This window comes from Nyctereutes procyonoides, unplaced genomic scaffold, assembly GCF_905146905.1.
Source record: "Nyctereutes procyonoides isolate TBG_1078 unplaced genomic scaffold, NYPRO_anot_genome, whole genome shotgun sequence".
NCBI lineage: Eukaryota > Metazoa > Chordata > Mammalia > Carnivora > Canidae > Nyctereutes > Nyctereutes procyonoides.
In genome coordinates, this window is record NW_026575036.1 from 715,894 (window position 1) to 741,635 (window position 25,742).

The window sequence follows — 25,742 nt, forward strand, 5'->3', positions numbered from 1 at the left end:
AATGTGGGACTTGATCCTGGGACTCTGGGATCATGACCTGAGCTGAAGGCAGACGTGTAACCACTGAGCCACCCAGGCGTCCCATGAGATTAATTTTAAAAAACACATTTTAAATAAGTGAACATTATCAGGAAGTTGGTCTGCTGGAAGTGAATATGAAAACATCTCTAGTAAAATGGTTACTGTCTGTCTAGCAGTATCTGAATATCTGGATTGAGCTTGAAAAAAAGAGCATTCATAACATGGGGTGAAACTGGCACTGCTAGTGGCTTAAAAGTCACCCACAGGAAATATTTCCATTTCTAATTTAGGGCTATTTAAACATACATGGAGAAAAATACCAGGAGTTTCTATCTATTTTTTTTAATTTTTTATTTATTTATGATAGAGAGAGAGAGAGAGAGGCAGGGACACAGGCAGAGGGAGAAGCAGGCTCCATGCACCGGGAGCCTGACGTGGGATTCGATCCCAGGTCTCCAGGATCGCGCCCTGGGCCAAAGGCAGGCGCCAAACCGCTGCGCCACCCAGGGATCCCTTTTTTTTTTTAATTTTTTATTTATTTATTTATGATAGTCAGAGAGAGAGAGATAGAGATAGAGGAGTTTCTATCTAGACTGGACTGTGGAGATCATGAAAGTCATTGACCCTCTCCATTTCACAGCTGAGCAAACTGGAACACAGAAAAACAAAACACTTTCTTTAAGGTCACACAGCTAGTTAGTGATGGAATCAGGACTAGAATCCTTGCAAATCAATATCTAAATTGGGGCTTTTTCCATACTCTCACAGTATCTCTTGCTAGGAAAGAGAGAAGATAGGAAACCTTCTGTTTCATTCACAGGACCATAATGACCAGATAATCATAATTATTTGCATCTTGGTAGAGTAAGACTATCTATGATAGTAATAAGCACATAGACTTAATAATTATTAATAAATGAAAGGCTTCTTTAGTCAAGCCTTTGAGTACACCAGAAATAACAGCAGGGAGGGGTTCGGGATGCCTGGGTGGCTCAGTGGTTGGGCAACTGCCTTCAGCTCAGGATGTGATCCTGGGATCCAGGAGTGAGTCCCGCATCAGGCTCTCTGTGGGGAGCCTGCTTCTCCCTCTGCCTATGTCTTTGCCTCTCTCTGTGTCTCTCATGAATAAATAAGTAAATCTTAAAAAAAAAAAAACAACAACAACAGGGAGGGGTTAGTTTCTGCTCTCGTATAGCATGAGAATCTATATGGGCAAAAGGTAATTCTAGTAGATGAACACTCACAGTGCCAGAGGTCTGGGAATCAAGTCAAAAGAAATATCAGGAAACTATGCGGTGAGTAGGTTCCAGATGGGGAGAAAGCACCCTGGATATTGATCTTTTGCCCAGCTAACATACAAAAAGTCTTAGAATGCTCTACAACAAAATTTTTATTAACAGGTATGTTATTTATCTTTATTTTTCCATAATCTCTCATAAGCACCTACTTCCTTTTCCCTGTGATTTCATTAAATCTTTTTTCAATGTTCCATGTCTTTCTTAGGTTCTTCATTACGTCCTTCCTTTTTATTTTTAAAACTTTGTGGAACCCATGGGGGAAACACATTAGGTGGGAATGGCAGTCTTTATAGAGCTGTGAAAAATCACTCCAAATGTGAGGATATTAAATAACCCAGACTCTCAGGGACATCAGGTGGCAATTCAACACCTATTTACTTCTGTTACCAGTACTAGCATCCCTGCTATCAGAAGAGAATCTTCACAAGTGTGTGAACAACGCAAGTGCGCTCTTGTGCCCCTCACCCAGGAACCACCATTAGTCTTTGTAGGAAACCCAATGGGTATGAAAACTAAGAGTCACAACTGTATGCATTTTAAAACAATTGGTGACTTGTAGATGCCACATGGAACAGTTTACATCTAATTCCCTTATTCCCACCATTCACAAAACGTCTACTTTTCTAAGTAAATTATGTAACTTGGGTTATTTTCCTAAATGATGAAAAAAAAAAAGGAAAGAAGTGATGAAATCCAAGGAATGGATGGATAAGGCAAAAATCCCAGTCTAAAGATAGCAACTATCAGAATAACTTTATCACAATATAATGCATGGTAAAGCTATTCTGAGAAAATGTCCCTGAAGCGATTCATATAGTGAAAACCATATGTACACACATATGAGAAAACAATCTTTTCCAAGCCTGATTCACCACTGGCTCTGAGTCCAGAGTTCTGGGTCCCAATCCTGGCTTTACGCAGCTGTGTAACTGTGGGTATAACTTATTTTTCCATACCTTAGTTTTTTCATATAAAAAATGTGCCTAATTTCATAAGATTGCTGTTGGATTAAATGAATCAGTATTTGTGAAGTCCTTAAATCATGCCTGGCCCACAGCTTGAGCATTGACCGCTGGCCCTATCTACTCTGGAGGGTAATACCATTGCTATCTGTGCATGTGAAGAGAGCTTAAACAATTAATCACTACGTATCCTTCTGCAGTATATAACAGGGATCTAAAATGGTTTTGCAAGAAGTTACTTTAAATTCCTTCAAAATTTTGATCTCAATGAATAGAAGATACCAGGGGGAAAGTATGCCATCCATTTCAAAGGAGAGAGAGGGCCATAGCTTGTAATACTCCAAGCACAAAGGAGCCAAGCCCTGGCAGATGGGTTAGAGATTCTGACTCCAGACAGCAGGCTTTTATGGAGGATCTGCTCAGTACTAGGCTTTCTGTCTTTCTTTTCATCAAATGCAAGATCCTAGCACTCAAAAAATATTTGGGAGGTGAATGAATGAAGAGACGAATAAGACACAGAATTGCTTTTATTTGTAATCCAGTGGAGTCTTATAGTGCAAGGGGTTTAGGAGCCCTGGAGTCTACATAAATATAGTGGTACCTTTATTATAATTTTGAAATAAGACACAGAGTATTTCTTTAGATATTTTAGATAAAGGTAACTAATAATGCTATTCTTACAGATATAAAATGATTGGCATATATTTCCAAAATTGCTCTTATTTTCCAGCTTACTTTATCTAGTCGTTGTGTGTGTGTTTGTTACAAATGCTCAGAGAATAGGAATTCTTTCAGAGTATGATTTATGCCAGATAGCAGATTGTCAAGCCTACGTATTAAAATTTTACAAGATTTTGGTGGTTTCGTTGGGCTCAGCCCAAAGTTTTCAGGAGCTGTTAAAAAATAAACTGTTTTTAATACCTTTTAAAAGTAGGGCTCTTAACCTAAACATACACATACACATACACACACACACACACACACAGCTTCTATAATGTTTCCACATGTTTCCATTCAGAGTTGCATCCAGAAATTTTTAGAAGACAGTCAGATAGTGTTGAAAAGCTTAAAAGGAAACAGCCCAAATAAGCAGTACCCACACATTTCTATTTACATAAAGAAGCAAAACAAACTCCTAAAACTTGTGAGCACTTAAAAAATTTCTTGGTTGTGCCAAAGTTGACAAAAATATAAGATGAGGCTCTGTTCAGGAAAAGAGGAATAGATTTTATGTTCTCAAAAAGTACTCTCCATACCTATTACATGTATTAATAGTTTTGCTTCAGTTTTAAACAGAAGCAATCATTAAACAGAAATGTCAATTGATGGCTCAGGCCAAGAATCAGAATTGAGGAAGACAAGACTGCACAGTATATAGGCAAAGGTAAAAGAGGTTTAAATTCCTTAGGAAATCTCAGGTGGGAGAAAATACTTAGAATTGATACTGTTTGCAAGTTTTAGGCATTGTACTGGATTTGCTCATTCCTAGCAACCCTGTACACACACACAAAACTTGAATAATTGTTTTTAACTCTAAAATATAAACTCTTAGATCTTGTTCATATGCAAGGGATAGCCTTTGTGAACACTGTTTCCTATAGCTTATCACAAGTTAATTGTTAAAAACATTCCATTAAGTTCAAAGGGTATACACTCTATTATATATTTTAGACATATATTTCAAGCATATGCTCTTTAACACTGTTTGAGGCATTTGGTCTAAATCTCTACAGAAAAGAATGTAAAGAACTGGCATTTATAAACCAGGCAGGAGCCTTTGTTAGGTAACCACATCTCAAAATCAGAAAAGAAAGAACTTAGGAAAGAAAAAGGTATTCAGACTAAGTTGGAAAAATCACTTCAAAAATCCACAGGAAATAGAGCAGACCATACCTTGAATAACTCAAACTCCTTCTTTGGCATCAACAGCTAATGACAAATCATGAACATAAATTAAGTATATAATCATATGCACATCAGACCAGTCAAAACAAGCACAGCAAACAATCTCTACTGTCATCACTTTATGTTATCAAGATATATAAATTGTACACTAATTCTTTATTTTAAAAGTCTGCTTAGCTTTTGGATTCTAAAAAAAAGCCAAAAGTCACTCTGGATAAGTAGGGGACCTGTACTCACTTAAATGCCATGAGGAGTCAAAAGTAACTAAATGAAAGGTCATGGCATCAGGAGTATGATCACTATTCTAGGTTTGGATAACATGTATCTTACTAAGCCTAGATCTGGCATGAAAATTAATTATCTCACTGCATATTCTATGCAGGTTCTACTCAAATTTATGACATTATTATGGGGCCAGTTGTGATCTTTTGCTCAAGATTCTGAAATTAAAATAATTCTTCCTGGGAGTATGATACGGAAGCCACCAGAGGTTTACAGGCTATACACAAGATGTTCCATCCATTCTGCCTCTGCTGGGCAGATCAGACATTAGAGATCCTGTCATAGGTCGAAAATCCCAAGGGTTTAATAGTGAGTTCAGATGTTAGGGTGAATGAGATACACAGGGTCAGTCAGCAAAGTCCTGAAAATATGTCACTCAAAACTGAAGAAGAACCTGACTTATGTACCCTATATCATAAGTGTATTTATGATACTTTATTTATGATACTTATGTACCCTATATCATAAGTGTATTTATTTTAAGTGTATTTTAATCACAAAATAGGAAAAATATTACAGTCCAACTGAATACTCATGTGTTGGTGTAAGCTGAGAAGAACGCAAGTTCACTGTTAGTCCATGGTGGAATATTTAAGAGAATGAGGGCAAAAGATGGTGAAGATGAGCGGCTTGACACTACACCACTGTCTCAGTGTCACCCTCCATCAAGAGGAAGTCACCAGATAGGAAGGCTATGGGTAGAAAAGTGAAGAGGCAGAAATACTACCTCTCCAAATGTCAGAAGCATTGTAGGATGGGTAAAAATATCATTCAGAGAAACAGTCACTTACTGGTAAACATTTTGAGCAATTTCCTGAAGAAATAAATCAGAAAAAACATATATATAATTCTTCCCTATATCTTTCACCATTGCCCTTCAATTACCCTAGGAAATAAATTGTACAAATTGTACAACAAATTAAGTCTCAAAATGATTAATACACAAAAGGTATTTAAGTCCCATTGACAAGTGATGAATCTGGAAGTTTATAAAAGTTAAATTTTGCTAAAAAATAATCATAAATACCTGTATGGTATGTGTATAAGGTGGATCAGCACGCCCTAATCCTGATTCTGGAGGTCTCACAATATCCAAAATGTTATTTGGCACAAATCCAGAGTCTCCACTTGCATTTCGAACTTTCCACCACTGCTTCCTATCATCAAGGATCTGTGATCATGCAAAAAAATAAAGGCATCATTCCATACCAAAGACAATCTATGAAGGAAATTCGCTTTTTATTCTTAGACCAAGGAACTTTTTTCACTTCTAATAAACTGACTTAATATCAATATATTATGGGTTGAAGGTGATTCCCAGGAGTTACACTAATAATTATAATTACTAGTATAGAACAGACATGGAATCACTATTGAAAATATACTTGAAGACCTCATTACCTGCCAAGAGTGTTTTACTATTTGTATTATCTGAAGTTCTTATAGGTGACTAGGAGGACTTGTTTGGACAGGGCTTTGTATACATCCTTCAAACAGGAAGGAAAAGTATGAAAACCACTATTTTCACAAATACTACTGTGACTATCCCACATTATATATCAAAGAAGATTAACTTCCAGTTATGATCTAAGAAAGAGATTTGAGAATCATAGTAGATTATTCCCAAAATCATTAGCTTACTTACTGATGGATACATTTGTGCAGGGTACTAGCACAGGAAGAAATAAATGCCTTCTCTTATTAAAATATTTTGATGCATTTACATAACTAGCCTTGATTCCAAAATAAATAAAGGACATAAAAAGAAAGAGGACAAAGAAAGCCAAGAAATCCAACTTCTTTCCCCCACCTCATATCCTAGAAAAACCCAACAAACAAAAAATAAGATGAAGCGACTCCCTCTCCTAAATAGATAAAGGCATCTATAATATACTTTTATCCTTGATAAAATAAAATAATACTGAAGAATAATTTCTTGACCTCAACTTTTCTTTGAGATATGTTTAGATATCTATACCAAAAGAGGAATAAAATAAATCCATTTTATTAAGGGTATTAAAAAAAAGTAAAATTCTATTACCTCTAAAATATCATCCTTTAGAACTGAGAGCTCACTGTTGTTCCTTGCCACAAAGTCATACTTGGATTTGGCATATTTTTTGGGTTGTGCTTTGAGTGGATCATAATTTCTATAAAAAGAAAGAAATTATCATTCAGCTAGCTCTTCCTAAAGGCTGAAAAGAGAAATAAAACATTAAGGCAAGTCAGTTACTACCAGAAAATATTCTGACAAATGATTTCAATAGTAGTTTAGTTTATCATATTTCATAGAATGTGAGAACTAAAAATAACCAGAATTTTTACTATTAAAATGAGCAAACTATGGGTAGGGCAAAAATAAATAGTAGGAAAGTCACAGGGTTAGTGGGTACTAATTAAGGCAAATGTAGACTGCAAATCTATGAATTCTTTGTCCACTAAATGTACTAGGATAATGCTCTGTTAATTAGCATCTCTACCAAGAAAGAACTAGGACAAAGATCAATGTCAGCATTTTCTGTAAAATTAAAGGAAACTGAAGATAATTTCCATAGTGGCAATTTAAATCATATGTTGGTTTTACTAATTCAAGAAATATTTTCAATTCATCTTAAAAAATTATGACTGTGTCAATTTTTAGGAAAGCTTTGTCCGGTTCCTAAACTGCAAGGGAAGGTATAGATTAAGTATAAGACTTAATAACACTTCTTAATTAATTAGTTAATTAATTCCCTAAAAATTTATTTTAATAGTAAGAACAGGTCCAAGAGTCCTATTTTTTTAAAAGAAAGCTTTCTTTAAAAACCAAACATTTCCTTTAATCATTAAATGGCCATTAATATATTTAACATAATTTTAAAAATACTTCTATATATAATACAATAAAACTTGATATATCAACAATGTACTAATATTTTCTTCATTTCAAAATAAAATAACCTTAACTTTTTTTAAAAATTAATTTTACTCTCTCATCTTTTCCTTAAATTACCTTTCCAATTTCCTACTCATTTCTACAAGAGAAAAAGCAGAAAGGAATTAAAGATGTTTGTTCATTGTTTCTGTCAAGTGGTCCACCAAGGTCCTCTGGAATACTGAGTCATAGCAGGGCCAGCAGGACAATTGTGGATGCAATGTATCCTGTCATCACAGGTAATGTACAACCTCTTAGCAACTCCAGAAGAGTTAAGGGACAATGAAAAAAAAAAGATGGCCTGTAAGCGATGTTACCAATTGGTTATTTTTAAAACATTAAAAAATAAAAAAAGTGAGAGAGTAACAGTGTAGCCAAATAATTATTGTATATTATTATTAAGGACCACAATAATAACAATTTAAAAACTATTCCATGGGCTCCCCACCCCTATTCCTTAGTTTATATGTTTCATTCTACTTAGATTTCATTTGGGAGGGATACAAAAATTCACCACTCCAAAAGTCAGAAAAGGAGTAATTTCAGTTTTCTATCTTTTTCTCTCCCCTCATGTTCCCTTCTTACATGATCTAGAAAACAATCACTATTAAATATAGAGAGTTGAGTGTACTATAACAAAGGGCAGAGTAACTCTCTGCCATTGCCTATCTGAACCACAAGTTAAAAAGAAAAGTTTGCTGTAGTTCTCCTTGAAGTCTTTGTTATCTTGAGTGTCTCAGAGGTGACTGCCAAGCATGCACTTACAAAGTGCTTTCAAATGTACAAATCTTTATGGTTTACAATGTCTTATCATCTACAGATTAAATTTAGCTAAGATATTGACCACAGTAATCAATTGGAAAATCACACTTTGTGATTTTTCAGATATATGGAAGTTTCTTAAAGATCTATAATGTATCAAAGTGTATGGCCTCTGTTTCTGATTTGAAGTAAGAAATATGCACTTGATAGAGAGCAGACATGGAGTCAGTAATGATTGGAGACGTCTCTAAAACCTGAACTGCTTTTGGGTAGCAATAAACGGTAATCCCTCAAGATGAGGGCCCTAAACTCAACAGGTGGTTTACCTAATGGCATAGTAAGTTTCACTGCAGAGTGACTATATTTCTCATGGTATTTACTGCATTCCAGGCATGTAATAAAGTTTAGGGTAATAAAAATAATTACAAAAGCAAATTCCAAACCTCTGTGCATTTCATATCAGACCAGAACTTTCAGATAGCTTTTGCAATAATGATGACACATTTTCTTAGCAACACAAAACATCAGTGATCCTGGTGCCTGTCAACTATTCTGCCACTATTATGATAGCCAGCTGAGAGGTGAGATCCACATGGATAACTAAGATATACAATCTATCCACCATTCAATTTATTTTTTTTAATTCTTCCTCTGGCTAAATTTAACTGTCTTCACTAAATTCCATTTATATTTCTTATTTCTCAAAGGTTACTAAAATAAACCTTTTGATATTCACCACAGTATTCTCTGAATAAGGGGGGAAAATCTTTAAAAATAATGTCCCATCGGGGTACCGGGTGGTGGGTGGCTCAACTGGTTAAGCATCAGACTCTTGAGCCATGCATTGAGCACCACACCGGACATGGAGCCTACTTAAAAAAAATAAATAATGTCCCTTATATCATCCCTCACATCCTATATAAAGTTCTATGAGACAAATATTTTTGAGGATTTAATTGTAAAAAAAAATACCCTAACATTATTTATCCCAATAAATTGATATATACTTCTTCCTTTTTCCTAACGACAGAAAATGGTTTCTTTTTGCTGACAGCTAGGAACTTCACGGACAAATCTGAAATTCAATCATGGTGTCAATCTACACTTCAAAAGTTTTAATTCTTATCTCCACTCTTGATTACTTAATTTTGTATTTTTTATTTCATGAGTTTATTTTTAATATTTACATTACTTTAACTGCATATATTTTTTTAACTGCACATAATTTAAGTGAGCTGTTTGAATCCCAAAATATATGGCAGAGGTTTTTCCATCAGCAATATTATACATAATGGATTTATAGGTAAACGATGAAGAGGTAGGTGGTGTCTCTGAAATGTTGGATACACTATCATGTGCCTAATCAATCATTTAATAAATCAATCAAATGAATCTACAAACAGTTGCTGAGTGGCCACAATGTGCTAGATGTGGTCTTAAGATGGAACATGATCAAAATTTCCTTGTATCAATATGTACTAGAACTCTGGACACGCATGAGGAATGTACTCAAGTGATTTTCCAGCTACTTAACTGTGAAAAACCATCTTGGTTTAGTACAGAGATGCAACAAAGATAAGAATTACTAATTTGAAATAATTTCCAGAATATTGACATGTTAAAAAAGAAGAAAAAATAAAATATTAGGATGAGTAATAAGTTAATCAAGAAGAATTTCAATCATATAATTTTTAAACTTCGAAAATAATTTTCATATATTATCTACTAAAAACTGAATCTATAATTAAAACTTATTTCATATGTTGGCATTTTCAAAATGTATTATTCATTGCTGACTTTACACTCAATATAATATGTTACTGGCATCTTCAGAGTAATACCTGTAAAATTTCCATACCAGTAAGCTATTACTTGTTTTCATTTCTAACAAAAATAAAACATTTTAAATCCCACCTTCTTTAGATTCTATTAAGAAAAGTGAGAAGAAGTGAAAGGGGATGCAAAACTCATGGTGAGTGAGGCTTTGAGGTAGGAAGGTACCAGGGCAACTTCTCTACCCCATTTCATCTGAATGACCATTCTCCCATATCTTTTTCACTTTATTTTCTTTCTCTTTTGTATTGGGTTGGCCACAATGTCAACCTCATTTGCAGAGGCTGGAAGACAAGACTGGAAAAGTGAACCTACTCCAGGGCCTGTATTTCTCCTCCTCTCAATTCTCCCATCTTTGCCCACACTGATTTTTTTTCAAGAGTGAAACTATGGGAAAATAAATGAAATATAAAACTGGAAAGTGAAAATACAACATAATAAGATGAACTGACAAGAATGACAAGGCACTGACTCCTTCTAAATACTTAGTTTATATTTAGAAATAGTTTTATTTAAAGGAAGGTTTGTTTTTGTTGTGGGGAGAGAAAGATGAAAATTGTTTCCTTTGAAAGTTACAGAGCTAGAAAGATCCTTAGAGACCATCTGGTATAAACTAATGGAGAGTTTCAAAACAATTCTTCTTTGTTTTTAATTCACAGATTTTGTCAGAGCATCTTTTTAAAGAAGAAAAGTCATCCAAAGGCATTTGCACTAAATTAGAGTTATAGGCTGGAGGTTTTCCAGTAAGATTTATAGACTAGAGGCTTTGTTTATCAAAACCAATTCTATAAAGGAACAACTGAAACTTTATCAAACAATTAACAGATGGAAAGTTTAAAGAAGTAGTGAACAATCCAGATGCCAGGACCTCTATTTGCACTAAATCAAAGCCAGTTATCCACAGGTCTCCAAATGGTGCCCATGAAATGTTACCTATCCATGTGGCGATTAGGAGTTGGCTTAAAAGCCACAGCGGCTTCCCCTTGGTCCAGCTGGGGCCCTCTTGTGTACATGTTGTTGAATGCATACCCATCAGCTGGAGGATACTCTGATACACTGGACTGCTGAAAGAAGAAGATTAAAAGAGTCAGTCTCTAAGACTACTTGAATGACTACTAACATCAAGCAACAAAACCCTCCACCATATTGAGATCAGTTTCATTTTCAAGTGCTTTACCATTATTAACAAATTGTAAAATGGGGGTGAATAAATTTTTGTCAAAGACTTATTTATAAGAAGAAAAGTCATTAGTACAATAGCTAAATCATAATTTTGAAAATAAATGGGTATACAAGCAATAAATTCTTTCCTCGGGAATTTCAGTAATAGTTCATTTTGGTATTAGATAGACTTTAACAGCTTACATAAAATAAAAGTGGTTTGAAAACAACAATAGAACTCTTTGCCCTTGAGCTCTATGTTTAAGAAACAGACTTTTACCATTCTAGCATACTAAATATATCACATAAAAATCATCTAAACTCTGTGCATTAAATTTATACTATGTTCTCATTCTTTAAATGTACACAGACCCTATTTTTTTTCATTTTTTAAAAAAATGGCATTTAAAAATCTGGCCATTATTATCAAATTTACTGTTGAGGGAAATACAAAAGACAAAAACTCATTGATCTTGACAGTTAATACTCCAGGATAAGACAATACTGGAGTAATTTCTTTTTGCAGTTAACACAATTTCAACATGAGCCTACTGGGTGCTACCAGGAAGGGTAACTGAGGTCTCTGCAACCCAATAAGCACCATGATTTCAAAGCTATGGGGAAAAAAAACAAAGAAACAAGACCAAAAAAGATCTGAAAAAAATTCATGTTGAGATATTATACTCATTTTGTGAACTGAAGTATGGCAGAGGCACAATAGAACAGGAAGCATGGAGGTCCTTGGCTATTTAAACTTTATGAACTCACTGGGGCAAAATATTTGAAGCTAGAAATGTTTTAGAAAAGTCTTAGATACATTTTTACTATAGTTCATCCTAATGACAGAGTTGGCAGGAGTAGGGATGTGTTTAAACACAGACAGAGTACGTGAAGTTTCTCCGATGGACTAGTGTGAATGTCAAAATACCCACACTATATTGCTCCTTTAGAATTTATCTCCCTAGAATATACTGAAACACACAAATTAAAAAAATCAATTTTCACCATTTAAATATCTTAGCTTAAATCATCAACAAAATGAAAAGGCAACTACAGAATCAGAGAAGATATTTACAAATCATATATCTGATAAGGACTAAAAACCCAAAATATATAAAGAACTCATATAGCTCAAGAGGAAAAAAAAAAAAACCCAACTAACCAAACAAAAATCCCAATTTAGTTAAAAAATGGGCAGAGCTACTAAATAGACATCTTTCCAGAGAAGACATACAAATGGCAAACATACATGAAGTGTGCTCAATATCACTAATCATCAAGGAAATGTGAATCAAAATCACAGTGAGACCTCACCTTACAGCTGTCAGAATGGCTATCATTAAAAAGATAAGAGATAACAAGTGGTCAGTAAGGATGTGGGGGGAAAAAAAAGGAAACCCTTCTATACTGTTGGTAGGAATTTAAATTGGTGCCGCTGTTATGGAAAACAGTATGAAGGGGGGCACTTGGCAGGCTTAGTCGGTTAAGTGTCCAACTCTTGATTTCAGCTCAGGTCATGATCTCCCTGTCATGAGATTGAGCAGGTGTCTGGCTCTGTGCTTAGCAGGAAGTCTGCTTGGGATTCTATCTCTCTCTGCTTCTGTTCCACAGCCAACCCAATCTGCTCTCTCTCTGCTCATATGTGCTCTTTCTCTCTCAAATAAATTAACAAATCTTAAAACAAAACAGTATGGAGGTTTCTCAAAAAATTAGAAATAGGGTGCCTGGGTGGTTCAGTTAAGCGTCTGCCTTCAACTCAGGTTATGATCTCCGTGTCCTGGGATCAAGCCGCATGTGGGGCTCTCTGCTCAGCATGGAGTCTGTTTCTCTTGCTCTCTCTCTCTCCCTCTCCCTCTGCCCCTCCCTCACAGCTCGTTACCCCCCTCTCTCTCCAATAAATAAATAAAATCTTTAAAAAAATTAGAAGTTGAACTACCATACTATTCAGCAGCTCCACTACTGGGTATAATACTAAAGGAAATGAAATTAGAATTTTTTTAAAGATTTTATTTATTTATTCATGAGACACACACACACACACAGGCAGAGACGCAGGCAGAGGGAGAAGCAGGCTCCATGCAGGGAGCCTGATGTGGGACTCGATCCCAGGTCTCCAGGATCATGCCCTGGGCTGAAGGCACTAAACCACTGAGCCACCGGGGATGCCCCTGAAATTAGGATCTTGAAGAGATATCTGCATCTCCATGTTCACAGCAGCATTTTTCACAATATGGAAACAACCGAAGTGTCCATAAACAGATAAATGGGTAAAGATGTGTTATATATACACAATAAAATTTTATTCAGCTATGACAGAAAAGCAAATCTTGTTATTTACAACAACATAGATGGACTCTAAAAGCATTCTGCTTTGAAAAGCAGAAATAAGCCAAACAGGAAAAGAAAAATACTGCATGGTATTGTTTATAGGTAAAATCCAAAAAAAAAAAAATTGAACTTATAAACAATAGAAAAGTGGTTGCCAAAGGCTGGGGGAAATGAGAGAAGTTGGTAAAAGGGTACAAACTTTCAGCTATAAATGAATATGGTGGAGGATCTAATGTAAAACATGGTGAGTGTAGCTGATAACACTATATTGTGTAACTGAAATTTGCTAATAGAACTTAAATGTCCTCACCAAAAGAAAAAAAGATAAATATGTGAAGTGACAGATGTGTCAATTAACTGGGGGGGGGGGGATCCTTCACCAGATGAACACCTTAAATATCTTGGTTTTGTCAACTATAGCTCAATAAGGCTGAAATTAAAAATAACAAATAAGTAGCTTAATTAATTCAGTTTATCATTTCCCTACTTGAGAGAAGAGGCACTAGGTGATCAGGCAATTCTTTTTTTATTAAAGGATGTTATAGTTGGAGTAGTGCAAGAACTAGAGCCACCTTCCCCTTTGAGTCACCTTCACCTTTGGCTAACTCTGAACAGAACAGAGTGAGGTCAGCCAGCATGAGATCACTGGGTCCCGAGACTGACTGGAAATATTGCAAGGGAGGAGAGAAATGATGATGAATAACTGTGATAACTACACAAGCTTGTTTAGGGCTGCTGCTAGTTCAGAGGAAATAAAGAAGTTGAGTACCACTATCCATATTTGACACTCTATGTCACCTATGCATTTTGATTCTATACAAAACCATCAGATCCTGAATCATCCAAGTCTTGTCCTGAGTGTATTTATTTTAGTAGCAATAAAGTATAATAGTTTCTCTTCTTATACCCTGAAATCACCATTAGTTTAAATCACCATTAGTTGGCCTCTTTTCCAACAAATTCATAAGGCATAAAATCCCCTAAAACAGCTAGCAGGAACTTTTCATTTCATTTTTTAAAGCTCTGAATAACTACTTTAGCTATAAAATGGAAAACAGTTTACAACAGGAAAGTGATAACTCATTACAAGGGAAGATTCTCAATAATTCTTCCTTTAAAACTACTTATTCAGTGAGAGTAGACAACTTTTACACTGGAAGCCCAGAAACACATTACTCTCTCTTTAAATACATAATTAAAAAAAAAAAAAGAACTCACGAAAGTGAATTTCGGAGGACATGCATTATTAAGTGGATGTATTTTCTTATTTAAGATATAAAGACTTATGTAAGCCAGAAATTTCTGTGATTTGAAAATAGCTGTAACTATAGCAACAAGTGTGTCATAATTTCATGTTTGATTACATCTATTTTCCTCTAGAAAGGTTGCCCTCTATGAGGAAAGGAAATCCACAGTGATGAGATCTGAACTAGAAAATCCACAGTGCCAAGGTCTGGAGAGGGACTGCCAACCAATGCAAAGGCTGTGAGGTCATCTTCTTAATCACTCATTTAGAAAGATGGGCAGTTATAGGCTGTATCCTTAGATGCACCAGAGGGAAAAACAATTACATTAGTAAAAAAATATGTATATATATCTTCAAAGCTTTATTTCTCAAGGTTTGACATTTAACCAGCCTTCTATAATATTATGGTTATTATCCAAGGGACTGATTTTTCAAAATTTGATGTGTTTCTCCTTTAAAGTGAGTATTTACTCTGGTAGCTAATCATTCTTTCATATCATGTTTGTCACAGTAATTTGAGAAAATTAATCTAAAGAATTAAATAAAGGACGTGAACAGTACTTCAATGAGGGTCTAGTCATCATTTATTGTTTCTTCTCCAAACTAGACCTCATTCATCTAATTCCTTGGGTTCTGATCCTCCTATTGGGTTTGGTTCAGCTTTAAGGAATGCTTGCTTCTCTTTTCTGACAAGCAAAGGAAAATTATTTTTAAGAAATGTGCAGAGATAATTTACCCAGTTTCAATCCCTCAATTTGCTCCCCAAATAGGTTACACACTAAAGCTTACTAAATACTTAAAAGGTACAACAAATTTTGTAATCTCTTCAGGGTATAATAGTGTTATAAATGATCATTTGAGCCTGGGGATTGAGTCCAGAAGAAACTCTGGCCTTCAAGCCAGGTTGAGAGGGTTTCAGGGTTTAGAACTAGGTGGAAGGAAGGAACGAGGAAAGGAAGGATGGAAAGAAGGAAGGAGGGAAGAAATGGGACATTTGACAAAGAACTGCTTGGGACAGGCTTCAGGGACCTAGGTTCAGGGATCTGTCTCAAGGGTCTCACGTGGAGAGAAAAACAAAAACAAGCCAAGCAGCAGTAAGGCAATCCTCTGACAAGGAGGGAAAGTAGGCACTCAAAACTGGGCTCAGGGAGCACTAGCAGGTGGTAGGGGTAAGGGCTGGCAAGACTCTAAGGAGTGATGTGGGCTGCAGTTCAGCTTCACAGGGAAACAGAGCAACTGTCACAGCAACGACAAAGAGGTGAGAGGTAACTAAGGGCAGCAGGACATACAGTCACTGGTTCTAGAACAATCTTTGGATTGATTGATAAAAAGAGAACTCACAATCACAATTACAAAGCAATGCACAGGTGATTGCACTTTCCACAAAAAGTAATTTTAAAGAACCTTACCTCTGTGGATAATCTTTTAGTCTCCTGTTTGCGCTGATGTTCAGCTACATTGGCCACAGACTCGGCCAACTGATAAAAATCTTGTTCCATTGGTGCTCCCATGAAGTTCAGCATGGGGGGCTCCCAACCGTTGCGGAATCGTGGGACATATGGTGCGATAAACTGTTCTTTTGGCCACTCTGCTCTGTAGAGGAACATTAAGGCACAAAATTAAATGTATCCGGTTCAAAATTACTTTCAGTAAGATTAGTCACAAAAAACAAAAACAAGTAACAACAAACAAACATACCTAATCTGACCTCTCTCCACTCAAAACGAGAACGTGAACATGCTTACACTAGTCTGTAATGCCAATAAAATGAAAGAGATTGAATTCTGCTTCAGTGATCTGTTTTCATTATGTTGCCTCAACTCTCCATTAATTCAATTTTGTAACATGGATACAGGTTGTGAAAATTTGGAAAGGGAGCATAAGGCTAGAAGTGTCAAAAGTATTTAGAACATAAACTTCTCTTGTATCTAAAGTAGTTTCAGATTCTGATCTTTCCCTTCCCTCTCCTCCCATTGGTGTGAAACCCCCTGGTATGATAAATCTTCCAAAAGAGAAACAACAGAGAATGTTCTTAATGTTTATGACTTTTTTAAGTCATAAAGTCCCCTAAATGAAACATTACTGATTTTATAAAGTAAATTTATCAGCAAGGCTTTAATCAGTAAAATCAAGTTAGGACTAATCTGGAATCTTAATCATTACTCATTCATTATTTAATGACTCTAAGAGAGGCTTATTTCTACAAGCTTCTAATCACTCATGAACCACAAAAATAAGTGGGACAGAAATTATGGCTTCATCCCTGCTACACTGTGTTGTTTTATCTTTCACAAGTGAAAGATTAATTCTTCAGGTTATATTTCTACTATGATGAAATGAGACATTTTATTCAAATTATTATGTACCTTCATGATCTTTTCATCTTTATGAATTTTTAAATCAGTATATTAATTTCCTAATACTCTTACCAATTAGGATCTAAAAATGACCATTTCTCATGTCAAGAACTAACAATAGATTTCCTTTTGATGTAGTTTTTCTAATGGTCATTCATTTTCTCATTTTGAGGTAGGACCCAAAACCAACAAATTAAAAAGCCTGAGCTATTTTTGTACTATGAGATCTGATTAACTTAGTAAGTTTCATAGGAAAATACTAAAAATCCCACCTAGCCTTATCATAAGACTGAAAACTATGAAAATCCAATAGATTTAAGAAATCTATTTAACCAAGTTTTTAGTACAATATATAAACAGCATGCTACAGTATGTTAATAGATAAATAGAAATGAATTTATTTTTTATTTTTATTTTTATATATATATATTTTAATTTTTATTTATTTATGATAGTCACACACACACAGAGAGAGAGAGAGAGAGAGAGAGAGAGAGAGAGGCAGAGACACAGGCAGAGGGAGAAGCAGGCTCCATGCACCGGGAGCCCGACGTGGGATTCGATCCTGGGTCTCTAGGATCGCGCCCTGGGCCAAAGGCAGGCGCTAAACCGCTGCGCCACCTAGGGATCCCTAGAAATGAATTTAAATATTGTTTTCAATATAAAAGCAACAACTACATTGCTTTTAAAAAATGTTGTGCTTGATGAACCATTCAATATGTAAACCATATTCCAACACAAGTTGTTGCCAAAGTCCAAAATATAAGTGGGAACAGTTTATATGTGTTTCAAAAGAAGTAAAAGAGGAAAAAAAATATGAACTGATCCATTACTTTTAGTCTAGTCCATTCAAAAGCATTAGGAAGAAAAGCTTCTAAGTGAACACACTGAATGACTTACTCTAAGTAGTGAGGGAAATAAAATGATTTGGGTATGTAAGGAAGGCAAATATTATTTATTCACATATCATTATTTTTTTCACATATCATTAAATGAGAAATATTTTTATAACTTGCCTTGCTTAGGAAACTTTAGCACTGTGATGTTAAATGATGCAATGTTAATGATCTGTCTTTCACAATTACTTTACTGGCAAAACACAATTTTTAAAATGATCCCCTCTTCCTTTCCATTCCCATTCCTACTGTTCTAGACTCAGAGAATGTTGATTACTAACGAATCTCTACCACAGCATAATCATCCCAAGGGGGGACTTCCTGTCTTTAGTTAATTTTATCCTTGTCCTAGCTAGACTCAACTAGCAGGACAATCTTTCTAAAACGCAGACGTGATTATACCACACTCCTATTCACAAAGCTATTGGTTCTCCATAGCCTACAGAATCTTCTCCAATTCCTTAGCATGGCAGTGGGAACCTTCATAGCCCATCTGCTCATTTCCATGTGCCTCATTTAACACCATCCCTTTTCATCCCCTTCCCCACGAAGTGCCTGCTACCCAAAGACTATATATGCCAGCTAAGCCCTTATTCATTCTCCATTCTCTTGACTTCCTGCTTTATGCCCTCATTGTGCTTCCCTCTCTATGAGGAGGGAACCATGGATTTGTGGAGATCCTTCCTTCCCAACCATGGATTTGTGGAGATCCTACTCATCCTGCTGAAAGGCAGCATAGCAAAATAATTATCAACATCAACTCCAGAGCCAGACCGCCTAGGTTCAAATTGCAGATCTGCCACTTAGGAGTTATATGGCTGTGAGCAAATTACTTAACCACACTATGCCTCAGTTTTGTTATCTGTAAAATGGGGATACCAACATTACTTATGTAAAGTTCATGGAAGACTGCCTAGCAAATACTATCTGTATAGCGTGTACATATATATTACCTAATATACTAGCACTATTATCTATTGATTTGAAATGCCAGCTCTTCTTTGAAAGCTAATTACCCCCCCTCTTCAAATCCTATTCCTGATGGCTCTCCCTTGCCAAACAACAGCAGTTTATAAGTCACTTCTGGTACTTACGTGCCTTATATTGTATACACTTTGTATCTTCTCCATTAGACTAGCTTTTTAAGGGTCTAGCCTTTTTCGCCTGTAATGCCTAGTCCTTCATACATAGAAGGCTAAATAAATGTCTTGTTAGATTCATGTAATCACAACAAGACCTGAAGTATTATAGGTTTTAAACTCATACATGTTTACCTGGCTTTCATCCAAGTTTCTCCCAGTGACATCCACAGCTGTCTTTCATCATTGTTGACAGTATAATTTAAGAAATCAATTGTGTCCTTAGTCAATAGGGGGCTAAGTACTGAACTGGCTAGTTCAGGACCCCCTGTTGCCTGCACCACCTAAAATGACAATAAATCATTTTTTAGCAAGATAGTGATACTTGTATATTCTCAAAATACGTAAAATCCATGCCAAAAACAAGCACTGTTTTTATATACTCAAAATTTTGATGTTGTACAGTGTGTACTATTGAATGATAAACAGTTTATTAAGTCAACCTGCCCACCCCAATGCTACCAATAATCTACAATGAAAAGTCAGTAGTTTAACAACTTTCACAGGATCTGTCTATTGGTTGCATATGACTGTATTTTCCCTGGAAAATACTAATGGTTATCCAGAGAATTCTAAATCAGGTGGTTTAACTATCTGTTTTTTTGCTTTAAAAAATACATGTAACTTTCCTGGCAAATCTATTATTCCAAAGTTGAAAAATATGGTTCTATAAATGAATACTACAGAGAGAAATGAGGCTCAAGTTAACAGTCTATGGCTGTGCCTATGGAGACATACAAAAATAAAAGGACCCAGAGAGAAAAGTGAGAGAATGAGAACTGGTACTCTGAGTTTATGGTATTTTTCCCCAGAATTTAATTCTAGGAAATTGTCCTGATTTAAAGTTGATATTTTAATGACTAGCAGAAACAAACAGGTGCAACTCTCTGATAAACAAAATGATAAGTGTATGTCTGGAAACTGTTCCAAATGGACTTCTCTGAGGCTATTTCCTGGCTAAAGAATGGTAGTTATCTCCTAGAGCAGAAACCAGAGCCCTTTTATAAAAATTTCACCTTCCCAGAGATATGGCACAAGAAAAAAGGAAAAAAATTTTTTTAATGGTTCCAGACCAAGAGTCAGTTTTTCTGCAGTTGTCCAAGTGTTCTGAGCATGCTAGGCTCCTGTATGTCTCTTGCATCTGCAGTGCTGCTTCCCAGGTCCCCAAAAGGCCCTTCATTTCACTCAGAACTCTACTCTGATATCACCTCTTCCAGGAAGCCCTTCTTAGCCCCACAGCATAGCTCTGAGGCACCTCGGTGTCCCCCAAAACAATTTAGGCAGATTAGTAACACATTACATTTTAACTTATTGCTTATTTTTCAGTTTTCCTTTTTGTGAGGACTTAGACCAAGTCAATTGCAAAAGACATAGTGTTAGAGGGATGACTGAGAATCAGTGAAAGAAAAGATGAGAAATAAGGAGGGAAGCTGACTTTTACTTGAGAACAAAAATACCTGGCACAGTAATTCTCTTACTTCCAAGCCCTATAAGCACTTATATATAAGCACTTATATATATAGTGTGGACACTACAGAGTCTGGGACTCTGTAGGGAAAACATTAAAAGGAACAACAGACATATTCTGACTGGAGAAACCACTTACAAGGAGTAATTTTTGATGAAAAAATAAAAAAGACAAAATAAATCCATTTTCAGATACAGAGCTTGATCACAAAGGCTAATTTCTACATGTTCGGGAAACCACTCCCATTATTTTATAGTTCTCCTCTATGTAATGACTACACATCTACTTATGATATGTGAGAAAGTATGCAAAGGATGAGGTGGCAAAAACTGCTTTATAGTCAAAACTTCCTAATATTGAAACTAAGACAGTATCAAATGTGCTAAATAAGGAATACAAATTTTGTTAATGAGCTACTATGGGCTTTTTTGCATATGAATGGCCTTGATCTAATTTTTACAAGAGCTTACAAAGCAAGAATTATTCAACAATAACTAGACAAGTAGAAAACTGATGTTCTATATATATAATAGCAATATATGGAAGCATTCATAAATTATTGAGGTAGTCTTGGACTTTCATCTTCTAATCTCTTATTGCCCAGTTCTGACATTAATGCAGGTAACATTACTTCCTCATGTTTGTAAGGCAATATTCATTGCATATTCTACTTCAGGTCTTATCTCGTTGCCCTTGAGGAGAAGAGGATATATTATCCCTTTTTGTTACTTGGACCTTTCTTTTCACATTTTTTTTTCTGATAATCAAGTAAAACCTATAATAAATGCATTTGAGTTTGCTCCATCTATGATAAATATTAGAGTAATCCAAACATAGTGTTCATATGCCCTAAACCAAAATTAATGAAATTTATCTGCTTCATATAGTTCTTATTCTTTAAGAAAACAATCACAGGAATAATACACAGGATAATCACACATTACTAACAATTATCATTATCGCTATTGTCATTCTACAAAGTGATCATTTGCTCTTCTGACAGGGAGAGCCATTCACAACCACTCCACCCATACCTGCCTTATCCCAGAAAGCAGGAAACTCTGTCTTCCCCGGAGTATTTAAAAGGTATTTCACCTTCTTTCTACTCCTCACTCACTTGTCTTCCCACAAAAATGGGACTGAACTAATTGGTGGAACTGTAGAAAAGGGTAATTTGTAGCCTATTTTCTTTTCACATCTGTCTGTATGTGAGGCCAACCATTGTTCCATCTGCTTTTTGTTGCATGCTTTCCCCCAAATCCTGCACTTTTTGGTGTGTACTCTTAAATATTATTCTAGTGAATTCTCCCAGCTGTTCTGTAGGACAAGATCGTTGTACATAATACCAGCTTCAAAAAGTGGCTATTACATCATTTGTAGATAGAAGAAATATATAATGAGAAGGGAAATATATTACCATACAAGGAAAGAGCATAGCTGCATATTGAAAATACAGGAAATTAAGATATGTATCTTGGATTCTGGCCTGTGACACAAGTGGTATAACTTTTGCTGGATAAACTCATAGGAATATCCAACTCCTTCACAATGGGAATTGTGCCCAGCACACCCGTTTGTTAGCTCCAAAAATTATGCCTTATGTGAAAATACACACATATGAGAAGGAAGTTTTCTCAGGAATAATTGTACCAAGAGCTTATCACTCTACCTGGCACATAGCGAGGATGCTAAAGACTACTAATTGTTCCCTAGAGTCCACTCTCTTCTTCTTCCTCCTAGAAAGAGAAGCCTCTACATTTTAGATGTACCTATAGCCACAATGATGGAGACTATATTCCTTTGGTGTTCAGTATGGCCATATGAAAACATTCAGGCCAAATGGACAAAGGCAGAAATTATCTGCTTAAGTTCAGAGTCACCTCCTTAAAGATAAGTCATCTTTCTTCGTTTTTGTACAGCTATAACAAGAACATGGAGGTTAAGTCAGCTTCCACCAAAGAGATATCTGACACAGTTGCTCAATTCTTCTATTGGACACATTTTCTTCATTTGGCTTCCAGAATACTATAATATTCTTATCTTTCTTCTCCTCTTATCTTTCTTCTCCTTGACTTGATGACTTCTTCTCAATTTTCATTGTTGGTTCTTTCTATTCTACTAACACTGAAACTGCCCAGGACTCAACCAGTCCTGTCCCTCTTCTTAATTTTAATTACTACCTTTGTGATAATTTCATAGTTTTAAATGCCTTTTATATGCAGATGATCCCCAAATATATATCTCTAAACTTTATTTCTCCACTGAACTCCAAATTCATATATTTAACTACTAAATCAAAATTTTCCATCTAGATGTAACAAAATTTTGACATGTCTAAAACTGAATTCCTTATTTTCCTCCAAAAAGATTGTTTTTTCCTATTGTCTTCTCTATCTCAATTACTAATTGACCTCCACTCTTAGGCTAAAACCTTTGGAGATATCCTTAGCTCTTGCATAGCACATCCAATCAGCCAGCAATGTTGTTGCTTCAATGGTTTATAATCAAAATAAGACTTCTTCTTGTGACTTTTAATGCCACCGGGTCCAAACCCTATAATTTCCGATCTGGATCATTTTAATAACCATCTCAGGCCCTTCTTCTTCCAGATTTCTAAGTATTATAGCCAGAGCAATCCTTCTGTGCTGAAAACACTCCAAAAGTATAAAAGATTTCATAGCCACTTATAAGGACCAACAAAATATGACCTGTTGCTTTGCTAACCTCTTCTAATTAAGATCTCTCTCATTCTGTTCAAGTCACAATACTTATTTATTCCAAGAACATAATTTACAATTACTATTCAAGAGCATTTATAATAGCTGTTTTCTGTCTGGAATTTTCTTCTTTCAGAAATCCACATGACTCATTCCTCACTTCATTTGCTCAAATGACACCTTCTCACCTTAACCAACCCTATTCAAAAAGGAGAATACACTACCTCACACACACACACACACACACACACACGTGTGTGTGTGCACTTACATGAGCATGTACCTGAAATATTCCCTGTTCTCTGTCCCTGTTGTATTTTTTCAAATAACATTTACTGTTAGCAAAATGTGTTATTTATGCAAGTGTTTAGCTCACTGATTGCCCCTCCATACTATGATGTAAGTTCCAAGAGGGTAAAAATTTATGTCTGTTTCATTCCTGATAAGCTACTGATAATGCTAAGCACATAATAGGCTCTCAATTAAAATTTCTGAATAAATAAATGAGCAAAGCCCTCCATCCAGTCAGTACCAGTACCACCTCATGTCTAGCTTCTTTGGGGAGAAAGAAAAACACTTTTATATTACTATAGCCATTTATTTCTATTATAGACTAGTTAAAACACTAACAGCTGATAAATCTTTATTTTATTTCTCTAGCTCAGTCAGAGACAACAGTTTCCTCAGCTATAAAATAAGGTGTTTGAACAGGATGACTTCTAAGGTTCTTTCAAACTCTCCAACTGCACATTCTCAATGTTAATGTAGATGCCTAGAGAAATAGTATCCATGCAAAGTAAAGAAAGAAAGTGTCTGTCAAGATACTCCAGACAGACACTTGGGGCTGAAAAACATACCAAGAGTGATTACTTTCTTAAATTAACAGTCTTACCATATTTAATGGAGTGAATAAAAAATGAACCAAATCTGTAGCACTCGGATTCTGGATGTGGGACTTCAGTTTGGCCTGCAGAATTAAGAAAACAGATGAACAGATTACTATGATGTAATTAAGCAAAAAAACAGACACACATAAAGTTCTGACATAGACTTTAGAAAGACTCTGAGGAAGAGTCCTTCACTACTAGTTTCATTTTTAATATATTCATCAGCCTAGAAAAGTCAGATTAAGATAATTTAATTTTAAAAAGGTTAGGAGTTGATCTTTTATGATAATTCACTTGGATACATAGGTTTTATTATCTGTTGTCCTAATTAAAAGCAAATCACCACATACATACCAAAAAATCTACAAGAATAATATTACCTCTTCATTTAATCAAGAACATCCTGGCTAGAATTTGATCTCTTTCATTTGTTTCTTTTAATTGTATACAAATAAATTTCACTTACCAGAAGGTTAAACCCATGTTTAAACTTTTGTAAACAGTCAACAAACTCATCAGGAGGTGGAGGTTTTGCCCTCAGAGTTAAAACACCCTCTAAAGGAAATAAGTGGAAAGGGGGAGAGATGAAAGCAAAGTTTTAAGAAAATATATTAAATGAAAAAACAAAGAAGCCACATTTGTGTCTGTAAAATTTGATCATACCAGATACTATGCTACTTAGCTCCTCTATTACATCTCATAGATTCACTGTCATAAACTAAGATGATCCAACATTTAAAATGGATCCTTCTACCCTTAGGCACTACTAAGGGTAGTGATGATGAGGGTGCCTCCTCAATTCCATAGATTTATGCTGTAGCCCTTTTATGTCCCAATTACTGCACTTATCACTGCAGAGACTATAAAAATGTGTAATTTATAATCCCTGTCCTGAAGGGCCTCAAAATCTTTAGAAGATTCGAATTGGTAAGTAACAAACATACACCAACGAAGTGCCGTAGAAAGAGACTACACCTGGTTGGGAAATGGGAAAATGGGCACCTAAAAGATGTTTCATTTTTAAGATGGGATTTGAAAGGTCTGTCTCATGGCAATTTGGTAGGAAAATGTCATAGTTGGAAATAGCAGCCTAAGTAAAACAAAACAAAACAAAACATGACCAAGGAAACAGCATGTACAAAAAAAAAAAAAAACAACAAACTAAAGCAGAGAAACATAAGAATGGAAAAGTAGAGCAAAGTTGAATTGAGGGTGACCTTGACTGCCAGGGGGAGGAGCAGACTTAACTCAACAGAACATGGAATTAACACGCTATTCAGAAGAATGAAGTGACTGCTTTAGAGCTTGAAGACAACTATCCTTCCAGAATAAAAGACTGGAGGCTTGAAGACTACCCAGAGAGCTGAGTAAATAATGATGACAGCTTGAAACACGCACTAGCCATGAAAATGAAAAGGGAAACAATTGGATATACAGCACAGTGAAAAAAATAAAATCAATTATGGCTGCAAGCTAGAGAATGAAGTCATCCAAGAATCTGTGGTCTCCAATCTGGATGACCAAGAGGACAGTACACCCTTCATAAAGATTACAGCAAGGATAAGT

At 35.5% G+C, this 25,742-nt stretch overlaps 1 protein-coding gene across 8 annotated transcripts in view; it reads right to left on the reverse strand.

Moving 5' to 3' along the window:
• Positions 1-25,742, reverse strand: part of EPS8 (epidermal growth factor receptor pathway substrate 8) — a 176,546-nt gene that overhangs the window by 15,882 nt on the left and 134,922 nt on the right. For 7 of the 8 annotated variants that reach the window (XM_055318543.1, XM_055318540.1, XM_055318541.1 and 4 more), the window contains 7 exons: positions 24,643-24,731; positions 24,182-24,256; positions 19,240-19,388; positions 16,122-16,305; positions 10,911-11,041; positions 6,510-6,618; positions 5,496-5,639 (listed from right to left, as the gene is read on the reverse strand). In XM_055318543.1, coding sequence (XP_055174518.1) covers positions 5,496-5,639; positions 6,510-6,618; positions 10,911-11,041; positions 16,122-16,305; positions 19,240-19,388; positions 24,182-24,256; positions 24,643-24,731 — 881 coding nt within the window. The remainder of the gene's footprint in view (positions 1-5,495; positions 5,640-6,509; positions 6,619-10,910; positions 11,042-16,121; positions 16,306-19,239; positions 19,389-24,181; positions 24,257-24,642; positions 24,732-25,742) is intronic. The other variant, XM_055318548.1, reaches the window with a different exon arrangement.